This window comes from Phocoena sinus, chromosome 1, assembly GCF_008692025.1.
Source record: "Phocoena sinus isolate mPhoSin1 chromosome 1, mPhoSin1.pri, whole genome shotgun sequence".
In the NCBI taxonomy this organism is placed as follows: domain Eukaryota; kingdom Metazoa; phylum Chordata; class Mammalia; order Artiodactyla; family Phocoenidae; genus Phocoena; species Phocoena sinus.
In genome coordinates, this window is record NC_045763.1 from 108865604 (window position 1) to 108879954 (window position 14351).

The window sequence follows — 14351 nt, forward strand, 5'->3', positions numbered from 1 at the left end:
TTTCAGGTCTAATGAGGTTACACTCCTTATACCTGATCCAGACACCATGTCCATGCTGACATTCTTCCCTGGTTCATACTTTTCCGTATATAGAATAATCTCTCTAATACGGCCCATCCTGTCTTTAAAATCTTCTGACTCTAAACTGGAATTTATGGGGAAAGAAACTCCCAGTCCAAAATAATGTCCCTTATCACTAAGTTCTTTTAGTGCTTATAAATAAAATAATGTCTATGTCTAATGTACCTGAGTACAGGGTAGATGTGAAACAAATGCCTAGGCTCCCATTTTTTCTCTTCCTTTTCTCCCAAAGTCAGTATCATCTGCTCAACCACTTTTTAAACTACTGTCTAATCATTTGGTAAGTTTTGCTTCCCCTGGTAAGTTCTTCAAGAAATCAAGTCTTCTATACCTTTGTACCTCTTTATTTCCTGCCTGGCATCTAGAAAACCAACATGGTAATTGCTCAGGAATTACCTGTTGACTAACCCTAATGAAGGGGTAGGTACCTTCCATACCTGGCACCCAGGTATAAATTTTAGGAGTGCTACAGCTTCACTTGAAGATCTTTAGTATAGGAAATGGCTCAGATTCTGAACAGAGATAATAAGATGACAAAATACGTATGAAAATGAACCTACCAACTTGTTCCCGAGTTACTGTCACTGTTGGAAGAGATGTGATCTTTTCCTTGTCAGCTGGGGGAGGCCCTGTGTTTTCCAGTTGTCCTAAAAGCTACAAAAAAAGAAAAAGAAGAAGTGGTAGACATCTAACTATCCCTAGGGAGGGAGCTGTTCCAGCTGAGAACAGTGCAGATATTAAAAATGTTAGTTGCTCTTACTTCTGCAAGGCTATGAGAGGCTTGGGTTTTCCCTTCCCTGCTGCCAGAACACTCATGATTGCTTTACAATTTCAGAGTGACATTAGTATAAGCCCACAGACAGATCCATCATTGCAGGGCCCACCTCTGGGCATAAAGCAACTTCGGAGACAGCAAAAGGGCTGTGATGTCACGAATAAAACTACAGCGTAACAAAACATAATACTTAACCAGTTCAAAAACTTCATTTTGCTGAAAGGAAAAAAAGGGTCAGAGTATGGAAAATAGCACAAGGTAAGCCAAGAAATAGGTAAATTACTGCCTACAAGAAGACTTAGATATAAACAACATGCTTTCTATTCTCAGCAATCCACAAGGGAAATGAAAAACCAATTAAATTAAAATAAACATAAACAAGTGGAAGCAATTATACATAGCATGGGAATACCTTTTTCTCTGCTTCCTTCCCCTACTTTGTTCCATCTAGCAGAAATCCCTGCTTCAACATATGAGCAGACCCTTCTTTTTTGTGAAGTACTTGTTAATAGGATCCTCATAGGACTGAACAAGAGGCCAAAAATATAACATATTGTTTGTTACAGAAGTCTTTTCTTCCTTTGGAGTTGAAGCTATCTTCTAGAAAGTCCCTAGGACCAAGAAAGTACATGGATGCTGAGCTAAACCCATAAACCATCTATCCCTTTAGTAAAATGGAAACCCACAAGCTCAAACTATTAGGGAAAGCAGAGTGACTGCCGTTTCAGAAAGTAGCAGAAGGAAAGCAGGAAGCCTGTGGAACCATGAGACACACTGAACAGACACCCTCAAAAGGCAGCTCCTCACCTGAGTTACAATGGCATCAAGCCCTGTCTGACCCCAGGCATAGTCCCCAGGGTTGGAGTGCAGCATCCCGCTCCTATACATGAGATGAGACACAGAGCATTAGATGGTGTGATCAGGCTCCGCCTTACACCACAGAAAGATTGGCAGAGGAATCCTGTTCTCTCTCAGAGCTGGAAACTCACCAGTTCTCTAGAATCAAGTGGCAAAGAATTTCTCAATAATTTCAAGGTCAAACAGATTATCCAGAGGCAGTCTCTCATTCTCTAGGAATTTTTGCTTAACTGTATACAATATAAAATGTGAAGCTACCTAAAATACCACATGACAAACCAGAGCAAAAAGAGTGACTCATTGCCTGTTGGTTAAGAAAAGTTTGTCTTCTCTGTGCCCATTTAACTTAAACATAGATGGAGCTGCTTTTTAAGGAGAGTTTTCCCTTCGTGATCAGCGAAAATCAACAGCAGACTTCCCTCATTCTAAGACTCGGCCTTTGGTCCTGGACAATGAGGAGCTTTCACGTAGAGAAGCAGCCACAGCAGTGTCTCTGAATCACAACTTAGAGGAATCACAAAAGGGACTTGGCAGCACCTCTTTCTGGAGCTGTTGGTGTACTAGCCTGGATGACAGATATCCAGACTCTGGCTGGAACACGTTTAAAGAAACTAGAGGCTGGAAAATAGGGTAACTGTGTGGAAGGACTGAGGTCCCTTTGAGCAAAGAAGCCTTCTGGGGCAGAGTCAGAAATGGCAAATAACTGTCCAGACAAGAGGAAATTCCATCTTTAACCCGTACCGTACGTGTCACTCTGATACCCTTATTTCTTCTGAAAAACCTTCTTACTTAAAAAAAAAGGAAGTTACGCAGTATCTTTTCAATTTCAGAAATTCTTAAGGAATAAAATCTTCCCATATGATCTACAGGAGAAACACACAAATCAGATACCAAGCCTGGTAGGGACCATCTCATTCCCCACCTCAACACAACCCTCACACCTGAATATGAATGGAATCAGACACACCCAGTACCCAGACATCCTGTGGGACCAGGATAGCCCTCATGAGCCTGAATTATAATGAATCAGTTCTGATTAAGTTTGGGCTCAGCAGACAATGGCAGTCTTTAACAGCCTGCCAATTACACCTATATACTCACCTATGCAGCTCTTTCTTTCTCACTATGGCACAGATACTACCATACCTAAAATGATGCTACTGCAGGAGAGTAAGACAGAAGGCAATTAATTACTTACCAAGAAAACGGGGATCCAGGAATGAATCCTGCAATGATTTGTTGTAGTACTCTGTTGAAGGGAAAAAATTAGATAAGAGAAGAGACTAATGAAAGTACTCTATAGATATCCATGGCTGACTAATCACCAACTCCTTCCCCAAAACACAATGGCTTTTCACTGACTATTATACAATAGAGAGCACCAGAAATCAGTCCACTACATGGTAGAGTGCTACTCTGCTATTATGGCTGTCTTCCTGAGCTCTGCTACTTTATGTATTAATAGATTTTTATGAATTAAGCTGGAAAGGAATCTTATTGTATGGTTAGTTTTCAAACTATGATTCTTGGATACTTGGCAGCAAAATGAGAGGCTGAAAGGGATGCTAAGCCAGGGAGATTCTGGACCCACCTCCCTACAACAAGGGTAGTTCCATTTTTATGTGTTACGCACCTTGTGCAAGATTCTATTGAAAGGGCCCTTTTGTAAAAGTTCGACAATAGCTAACTATATTATGTGTTTGTTTTAAAATATGTTCACAAGTTATTTTATACTCCTCCTCTGGGTGTAGGTTGGACTTAATGACTTACTTTTTTTTTTCCTGAGGTATAACTGACACATAACATTATATGATTCTTTTTCAGGTGTACAACACAATGATTTGATGTTTGTATATAATGCAAAGGATCACCACAATAAGACTAATTAGCATTCATTACCACACATAGTTATAAAATTTTACTTTCTTGTGATGAGAACTTTTAAGATCTACTCTCTTAGTAACTTTCAAATATGCAATACAGTATTAAAATGATAATACTGTAATGAACTATAGTATCTCATTGTGGGTTTGATTTGCATTTCCCTGATGATACAGTCACCGTGCTATACATTATATCCCCATTATTTATTTTATAACTGAAAATTTGTCCCTTTTGACCCCTTTCACCCATTTCACCCACCCCCCAACCCCTGCCTCTGGCAATTCACCAATCTATTCTCTATATCTGTGAACTCAGTTACTGAATTCTTTTTTTAGATTCCACATATAAGATCATACAGTATTTGTCTTTCTCTTTGTCTCATCTATTTCACTTAGCATAATGCCCTCAAGGTCCATCCACGTTGTTGCAAATGGCAAGATTTCATTCTTTTTCACGGCTGAATAACATTCCACTGTATATATGTACCACAATTTCTTCACCCATTCATCCATCAGTGGACCCTTATGTTGTTTCCATGTCTTGGCTATGGTAAACAATGCTGCAATGAACAGGGGGATGCATATATCTTTTCAAATTTGTGTTTTTGTTTTCTTCAGATGAATACCCAGAAGTGGAATTGCTGGATCATAAGGTAGTTCTATTTTTAATTTTTTGAGGAACCTCCATATTGTTTTCCATAGTGGCTACACCAATTTACATTCCTACCAACAGTGAACAAGGGTTCATTCCCTTTTCTCCACATCCTTATCAACACTTGTTATTTCTTGCTTTTTGATAACAGCCATTCTAACAGGTATGAGGTGATATCTCATTGTGGTTTTGATTTATATTTCTCTGATGATTAGTGATGTTGAGCATTTTTTCATGTGCCTGTTGGCCAACTGTAATGTCTTCTTTGGAAAAATGTCTATTCAAGTCCTCTGCACATTTTTAAACTGGGTTGTTTGTTTTTGTTGCTGTTGAGTTGCATGAGTTCTTTGTATATTTTGGATATTAACCGCTTGTTGGATACAGCATTTGCAAATATCTCCTCCCATTCAGTAGGTTTCCTTTTCACTCTGATTTCCTTTGCCATGCAGAAGCTTTTTATGGTTTGATGTAGTCCCACTTGTTCATTTTTACTTTCCTTGCCTTTGCTTCTGGAGTCATCCCAAAAAATCATGACCAAGACTGATGTCTTAGAGTTTACTGCCTGTTTTCTTATAGGGATTTTATGGTTTCAGGTCTTATGTTCAAGTCTTTAATCCATTTTTTTCTTCTTTAATCCATTTTGAGTTAATTTTTGTGTATAGTGTAAGACAGTGGTCCAATTTCATTCTTTTGCCTGTGGCTGTCCAGTTTTTCCAACACCGTTTATTAAAGAGACTATTCTTTCTCCACTGTATAATCTTGGCTCCTTTGTCATAAATTAATTGACCATATATGCAAAGGTTTATTTCTGGACCCTCTATTCTATTCCATTGATTTAGGTGTCTGTTTTTATGCCAGTACCATACTGTGACTTACTTCTTAACAATAGAATATGGTGGGATAACTGTGACTTCCAAGGCTAGTTCATAAAAGGCACTGTGGCTTCCTCCTTGCAGCCTCTCTTGGATTACTTTCTCTGGGACAGTGCCATATCAAGCAGTCCCGTGCAAAGGACGACATGATAAAGAACTGAGGCCTCCTGACAAGAGCCAGAACAAACCTGCCAGACGTTGAGTAACTCCCAGTTGATTCTTCAGATAACTACAGCAATGGCCAATGTCTTGACTGTAAGCTCATGAGACCCTGGGCCAGAACCACCCAGCTAAGCTGCTCCCAAATTCCTGGCCCACTGAACCTATGAGATAATAAATATCTGTTGTTTAAGCCTCTAAGTTCTGGGGTAATCTGTTATACAGCAATAGATAACTAATACAGATTCTGATACCTAGAAGTGAGTACTGCTGTAACAAAAACCTAAAATGTGGGAGTAGCTTTGGAACACAGCAGAGGGCAGAGTTAGAAGGACTTTGAGGAGAGAGTGAGTAAAAGTTTGAAGAGCCTTTAAGAACTTGTAGAAGCATGACGGCTTTTGAGGAAGTTATAGGTGAGTACTTAAGGGAAAGTGAGAAAAATCTTTTTGGAAATGGGAGGGAAAGGGATCCTTGTTATGTAGTGACAAAAGCTGTTGCCTGACATAACATGGAAAGTAGAAGTTGTGGCTCATGAATGGGGTGATAATGTAGCTAACAAGATTTCCAGACAGGAGTGTTGAAGGTTCCTTTTGACTTCTTCTTGCTGTATTAAAATGCAAGAGAAGAGGAATAAATTAAAGGAAGAATAGTTAAAAAGGAGTTAAGACTAGATAATTCTGAAAATTCCTGGCCTCTCCAGATGGCAAATGATACTAAAATCAAGAAATGGCTTTAAAAAAAAAGAAAGAAATGGTTTCTGAGCAAAGATCAAACCATGGGCATTGCCAAGAAAATGGTTAAAGAGGAAGCCAAGAGTATGGCTATAAAAATTCTTTGTTAAGACCTCAGAAAGAGGGGCTTCCCTGGTGGCGCAGTGGTTGAGAATCCGCCTGCCAATGCAGGGAACACGGGTTCGATCCCTGGTCCGGGAAGATCCCACGTGCCGCAGAGCAACTAAGTCCGTGCGCCACAACCACTGAGCCTGTGCTCTAGAGACCGCAAGCCACAACTACTGAGCCCGCACGCCACGACTACTGAAGCCCGTGTGCCTAGAGCCTGTGCTCCGCAACAAGAGAAGCCACTGCACTGAGAAGCCTGCGCACGGCGACAAAGAATAGCCCCCACTTGCCGCAACTATAGAAAGTCCGTGTGCAGCAACGAAGACCCAATGCAGCCAAAAATAAATTAAAAAAAAAAAAGAAAAGACCTCAGAAAGTTCACATAGTGCCTAGAGAGCTATTCAGTTAAACAACTGAGCTTCTAAGAAGCTTAAATGTGTTGTATTAGTTTCCTAGGGCTGCCGTAACAAATTCCCACAAACTGGGTAGCTTAAAACAACAGGAATTTATTCTCTCACAGTTTGGGAAGTCAGAAATCTGAAACTGAGATGCTGTTAGGGTTAGTTCCTTCTGGAGTCTCTAAGAGAGAATCTATTCCATGCCTCTCTCCCAGCTTCTGGTGGTTTCCAGCAATCCTTGCTGTTTCTTAGCTTGGCGACACATTATTCCAATCTCTGCCTCGGTTGTCATACGACTTTCTTCTCTGTGTCTTCTGTATCCAAATTTCTCTCTTCTTATAAAAACACCATTGGATTAGGGGCCACTCTAACCCAATATGATCTCATCTTATTTTGATTACATGTATAAAAGATCTTATTTCCAAATAAGGTCACATTCACAGGTACTGGAAGTTAGGACTTGAACATTTCTTTGGGGGTGGGGGGGATATAATTCTATCCCACTACAAGTATTGTCCTTCAGCAATCCCAGCAGAAGCCCAAGGTAAAAAAGAGATTATATAAAAAAGATATGTGGGCATAAGTTTTGTTAATGGCATGAATCTCAATAATAGTAAAAAGAAACACTGCCAGCTTAAACTGAAAGGTACAGAGGCAGTACAAAATGAAAAGAGACCCTTTGGGCCCTCAAAATTCTACTGGCAAGAAGCAGGCTAAGAAAACTATGAAGTTGCAAATCTGGACTACTTTTTATGGAAAAGAATGACTCATAGGGTGGAATCAAGAGCCAGGAAGGAGGAAACAAGAGCTACAGAGAAGCATTCCTGGGTAGAAGTAGAACTAAGTCCTAATCAAGGAACGTCCAACACTTATCCAGACAAACATTAAAATTGCTACGCATCAGTGACTTCTTTGTGCCTTTCATCTTCTCCCTTTTTAAACAGAAATCTCTATACCTGTTTATTATATGCCTGTCCCATCACTACATGTTGGGTATATATGAGGGGTAGAAAACTTGCCTCTTTGGTTTATAGATCTCCACATCAAAAGGAATTATGTCTGAGGAACTACACGCAAAGAGCCTCATCCACACTTGGACTTAAGTAAATGACAACCACCTGGATTTCAAGTTGATGCTGTACAGGGACAAGACTTTTGGTGGGTCTTGGGAGGAGGTGAATGTATTTTGCACATGGGGGAAATATAAGTAATTTCTGGCCAAAGGTCAAACTGTGGTAGTTTTCAAATCTGTCCACAAATTCTTTAATACTCCTCCCCTTTAAGAGGCAGAGCTTAATTCTCCTCCCCTTGAATGTGGACTGGACTTAGTGACTCACTTCTTACAGATAAAGTGTGGCTGGAAGGACAGTGCTTGGCTTCCAAGATCAGGATATAAAAAGGCTTTACGGTTTTTCCCTTCTTCCTTTCTCTCTCTTGGATCACTTACTCTAGGGGAAGCCAGCTGCCAAGTCATGAAGACACCAAAGAAGTCCTATGGAGAAGTCCACACAGTGAGGAACTGAGGCGTCCTGCCAACAGCAATGTTAGTTGACCCATCTTGGAAGTGGATCTTCCAGCCCCAGTTTAGGGTTCAGATGACTGCAGCCACAGCAGACATTCTGATTATAACCTCATGAAAACCTTTACCAAAAACACCTAGCTAAGCTGCTCCAAAATTCCTGACCCTCAGAAACTGTGAGATGATAAATGTCTGTTGTTATAAGCTGCTAAATTCTGGGATAACCTGTTTACCCAGCAATAAGTAACTAATATACCCTCCCTGCTTGCTAGTACAGATATACCTCAGAGATATCACAGGTTTGGTTCCAGACCACTGCAATAAACAAATTTTTTGGTTTCCCAGTGCATATAAAAGTTATGTTTACACTACACTGTAGTCTACTAAGTGTGCAATAGCATTATGTCTAAAACATTGTACATAACCTTAATTTAAAAATACTTTATTGCTAAAAATGCTAACCATCATCTGAACCTTCAGCAAGTTGTAGTAGTAACATCAAAGATCACTGATCACAGCTCACCGTAACAAATACAATAATGAAAAAGTTTAAAATATTACAAGAATTATGAAAATGTGACACAGAGACATGAAGTGAGCAAATGCAGTTGGAAAAATGGCACCGACACACTTTCTAGACGCAGGGTTGTCACAAACCTTCAATTTGTAAAAAACGCACTATCTGCTAGGTGCAGTAAAGTGAAGTGCAATAAAATGGGGTGTGCTGTACATCGGCCCTCTGTATCCACGGGTTCTGCATCTATGAACTTAATCAACCAAAGACTGAAAATACTGGGGGGGAAAAAAAACTCCAGAAAGTTCCAAAAAGCAGAACTTAAATTTGCCGTGCACCACCAACTATTTATATAGCATTTACATTGTATTTATAACTATTTGCATAGCATTGTATTAAGTGTTACAAGTATTCTAAAGATGATTTAAAGTATACAGGAGGATGTACATAGGTTGTTTGCAAACACTACACCATTTTATATCAGGGGTAAGAATCCTCAGATTTTGGTATCCACGGGGGCGGTGGGGAGGGGGGTCCTGAAACCAATGCTCCCGATGGATACTGAGGGATGACTAATTAGAAGAACAGTTTATCACATGCTTGAACTAACCAATAAGTAAATGGTAATAATCAAGTTTGAGAGAGAGCCTAGTTCCTTGAAGCTCTAAAGCTGACCCTATACAAATACTTGGAATTGCCAGGGACATCTCAATGGATCAGGTGCTGATTTCCCCTTTATCGGCTGCTTACCCTCTGGAAATGAGATGTTGGTTCCACCTCAGCAGTGACAGAGAGAGACCGCTCAGGGTGACCCCAGTAAGTGTATGAGCTGTTGTTAGGAGATTATCTTCACTTGATACATACAGTATTTACACTGAATTTTTTTTTAAACAAAAACTTTTTCTTGTTAAAGTACTAGGTAGCTAAAAGGGGTAGGGGAAGAGGTGTATGTATCTAATTTTAGCAACCCACAGAAGAGAAAAATCAATCCACAGGGTCTGGAGGGGTATGCTAAGACCAGATAAGAGTATTCACGTAGTCTCCAAAGCTGTAATCTCTCTAGGTTTTCCTCCTAGCTCCCTTCTCAGACTCCTCTACTTATTCCTCCTATCTTCCAAACTTCTAATCAATGAGGGCCCAGAGCTCAATTCTCTGAGCTCTTCTATTTTCTATCTTGACTCTTTTGGCAATTTCATCCAGGTTTACAATTTTAAGTATCATAAAGAGGCAACAACTTCCAGATTTTATCTCTAGCCAAGACCTCTGCCTACTCAACATCACCACTTGAATGTGTAATAAGCACCTCAACCTTGTTATGTCCAAAACTGAACTCTTAGTCTTCTCCCCCAAACCTGTTCCCCCTAGTATTCCGCATTTCAGCTGATGGTGGCTCCACTTTTCTAGTTGTTCAAACCAAAAACCTTTTTGTCATCCTTAACTCTTCTTTCTGTTATACCTCATATCCAATCTGCCAGCAAATCCTATCATGCCCATTATCAAACTTTATCTAGAATCCAACCATTTTTTTGCACTAACCCTCATCCAAGCCACTAGTATCTCTAACTTAGATTAATGCAACAGCCTCTTAAATAGTTTCTCTGCTTCTGTCTTTGCCCCTGTGCCTCCTGTACACACACATACCCCTGGCCATTCTATTATCAACACAGCAGTTAGAATGATCATTTTAAGACATAAGTTAGACCATGTCATTCTTCTGCCCTAAACTTCCTACTGGATTTCCACTGCACTCAGAATAAAAGCCTGTATAACGGGCTACCAGTCTCTACAGGATCTCATACTCAGCTACCCAGCCCCAGCCCCAACAACTGCTCTGTGACCTCATCTCCTACTCTTCCTCTCTCTTACTCTGCTCCACACTAGACTCTCCTTGTTGGCACATTCTTGGCTCATTCCCTCACTTCCTTTATGTCTATTCAAAAACCTTCTCAACAAGGCCTTTGCTGACTATACTTTTTGAAACATCACTTCTCCCACACTCCCTAACTCCCTTCCCTGCCTTTTTTTCCCCAAAGCATTTACTACTGCTTAACGTTCTATCGATTTAATTTATTTTGCTTGTCTGTCATCCCCCATTACTACGTAAATTCCACAAGGGCAATCATTTTTTACTGTTTTGTTCACTACTGTATGCCCAACATCCTGAATAGCACCTGGCATAGTAATACACAAATGTTTACTGAATGACTTAAGAGACCCCAAGATGGGGCCCAATCAGATGGACATTGAGAGACATATATAATCTATTAAGATAAAAAAAGGAGATTATAAAATAGGTATAGTATGATTCCATTTCAATTATATAGATGTAGATATCTCATATATATGGGAAAAGGTCTACATAATTATGTATCAAGGTATAATAACTGTGGCTATTTCTGGGTAATGTTATTTTTTTAATCCATGCCAAAAAACAAAACAAACCTATTACTTTTAAATAGCAACAAAAAAAGTTAACAACCGAAAAGAAGTCATTTCTCAAAATCTGAGTTGTGATCAGTGGTCAGAAAATGTTAAGTCCCAGAACCTGGGGTTAACTTCAGGAAAACATATTCTTAAGGAAGGAAACCTTAAATGTTAAGAGTACCACACTGATGGGCTTCCCTGGTGGCACAGTAGTTGAGAGTCTGCCTGGCGATGCAGGGGACATGGGTTCGTGCCCTGGTCCGGGAAGATTCCACATGCCGTGGAGCGGCTAGGCCCGTGAGCCATGCCCACTGAGCCTGCATGTCCGGAGCCTATACTCCACAACGAGAGAGGCCACAACAGTGAGAGGCCCGCATACCGCCAAAAACAAACAAACAAAAAAAAGAGTACCATACTGAAACAAAAGATAGGTTTTAATGTAATAAGTGCAAACTAAAGGGTGGTAATCTCTATGAAGCCAGGAAAATATGAATGTATTAGGGTTGATCTAATACAAAGGAAAGGAACAAATGACAAACATAAATACTTTTCCATCCTAAAAAAAAAATCATTAAGATGAAATATGAGGACTTCCCTGGTGGTGCAGTGGTTAAGAATCCACCTGCCAATGCAGGGGACACGAGTTCGAGCCCTGGTCCAGGAAGATCCCACGTGCCGTGGAGTAACTAAGCCCATGTGCCACAACTACTGAGCTTGAGCTCTAGAGCCCATGAGCCACAACCACTGAGCCCACGTGCCACAACTACTGAAGCCCGCGCACCTAGAGCCCATGCTCTGCAACAAGCCACCACAATGAGAAGCCTGCGTACCACAACGAAGAGTAGCCCCTGCTCGCCACAACTAAAGAAAGCCTGTGCACAGCAATGAAGACCGAATGCAGTCAAAGATAAAATTAATTTTTTAAAAAAGATGAAATATGAATAATTCCTTAGGCTTATCACAATCCAAATGAAATTTCTCCAAAAGACTATACAATTTCCTTTGCTGACTCTATACACACCAAGCAACCATCTGATTGCTTTTCATTTCTTGATATCTAGGAAATTCAAAGACATTATTAAGCTAATAAGCAGCAATGAGTTTTCCAGTCACTGAAGTAGAATTCCCCGAGTTGTAAATTAATAAATTACTCTTCTGGCACAGGTCAGATAATTATTTAAGGTTAGATAAGATGACCTGATTACACCCAGATAAACTATCATTTGAAAGCTGCAGATTAGAGGACTTTAGGCACACTCAATAAATATTTGCAGAATGGATGAACAATTGAAGACTTACCCTTCTTTATATGAGCAAAAAAGGCTTCACTCATGTCAATGAAAAAGCCAAAGAAAATACATCTCATTTCAGGAGAGCTCCTTAAATTTGTGTGAGGAGCACATTAATAATCCCACAAAGGTTAATCCCTGACATCTGATTTCTTAAATGACAAAGTACTCTGTCTACAGTAAAATGGGTGGAATGATCAGAAGCCTGAGATGTAGTCCATGGAAACCACTAGCTGAGAACCCGACGAACAGGATAAAAAGTTATACTACTTCTCAAATCAACAGGACAAACTGTTATCAGGAAGAAGCCAAGCCAGGATTTAATCAATAAAAAAAACCCATAAAATACAAAATTGTAAAGTGTTTTCAAAACACTGGGTGACATTATAATGACAACTACTGCAAAGTAATAACAATCATGCAGAACAATCTGAGTAGACCTGCTAATCAGGCAGAGTAGTAATATGCCCCAAAGATGTGTTGTGTTCCATTTACACTTACGTGAAAGAAAAGAGAAAATAAATTGAATTTAAAACTTCCCAAGTTCTACTTACTGACACACTAGTATGTGTCTCTTGGAAGAAAAATTTCTGAGAAAGTTAGGAAAATGCTTCTTTTTTTTTTTAATTGGAAAGACTATATAAGATACTGTTAAAATTTTTCAATTATTTTGAAACATTCATAATCCCACCAAATACAAATATCATCATTTTTGCCATATCCTGGCTCCAATATTTAACTGGCTTCATACCCTTAGGCAATTTACCTAACTTCTCTGTGCCTCAGTTTCTACTGTAGAACAGAGATATTCACAGTAACTTCTCCAGAGAGTTATAGTGAAGATTAAATAAATACCTGAAAAGCACTCAGACTAGTACCTGGCACAAACTCTTAGCTATTATAACTACTAATTCATATGTTCCATACATACCTCTTAGCAACATAATTACAATTAACCATTCATTCAACACAAGTATATACAATGTCCACTATAAGACAGACACTACCTAGAAGCTGGGAATACAAAAATGAATGAAATTCCACCCTAGACCATTAACCCTAGAAGTAACTGAAAAGGTTGTAACAGATCTGGTCCCCCAAAAGATTCTAGGTCCAGATGAAATTACAGGTAACTTTTACCAAACCTTTAAGGAATAGATAATTCCTTATTTAAACTATTCCCAAGCCTAAGAACAAAGCAAGATTTCCCAGTTCATTTTATCAAACTAATACAACCCTGATACCCAAACTTGACAAAGATAACACAAGAAAATTACCAGCTCCCTTATGAATCAATGCAAAAATCCTAAAAAAGATTAGGAAGAAATCAACTCCAATAGTGTATTAAAAGATTAACACTCCTTGACAAAGTAGTTTTTATTCGAAGCCTGTTGAATTCAAACTGTTGGTTCAACGTGATAAAATCTATTAGTTAATAAAATGCATTAATTGTTTAAAGAAGAAAAACTATAAGGGTCATTTTCATAGGACTGCAAAGGTCATTTGATAAAATCACTAGTCATCCTCAATTAAAAGCTCATAATAAATTAGGAATAAAATAAACCTTTCTTAATGTGATAGGAACCATATTAGGAACCAAAAGTGAATATGCTTAATAAAGAAACACTAATTCACTCTCATTTAAGTCAGGAAGAAGATAAAGATGGCTACACTTAGACAACTTTGTTTTGATAATATAGTTAATGCAACAGATAAGAAAAAATAATGAGGCATAAACATAGGGGAAAAATACAAGCAATATTTGTATCAATCAATTGATACACCTGCTAATCTAGAAACCTTAGAGAACAAAATGAAAAACTATTAGAGCTAATAAGAGAATTCAATTAAGTAGCACAGGGCTGGGTAACAATCTATCTAATAATCAGTTTAAAATTAAGTGAAACCATAAAACTTTACTGAATAACATAAAAAAAAAAAACCAAACAAATTGAGATATGAGCCATGGGCCTAGATGAGAAGTTTCAATATTATAAAAAGTACCAACTGTCCCCAAATTAATATGAACTTCCAATCAAAACCCCAATGGGATGGGAGAGAGGTCAGAGATTGACAAATTGCATTTAA

At 39.0% G+C, this 14351-nt stretch overlaps 1 protein-coding gene across 1 annotated transcript in view; it reads right to left on the minus strand.

Moving 5' to 3' along the window:
• Window positions 1-14351, minus strand: part of RNF115 (ring finger protein 115) — a 62228-nt gene that overhangs the window by 6484 nt on the left and 41393 nt on the right. The window contains exons 5-7 of the mRNA XM_032618512.1: window positions 2913-2963; window positions 1664-1736; window positions 642-735 (exon numbers count right to left, since the gene is read on the minus strand). Coding sequence (XP_032474403.1) covers window positions 642-735; window positions 1664-1736; window positions 2913-2963 — 218 coding nt within the window. The remainder of the gene's footprint in view (window positions 1-641; window positions 736-1663; window positions 1737-2912; window positions 2964-14351) is intronic.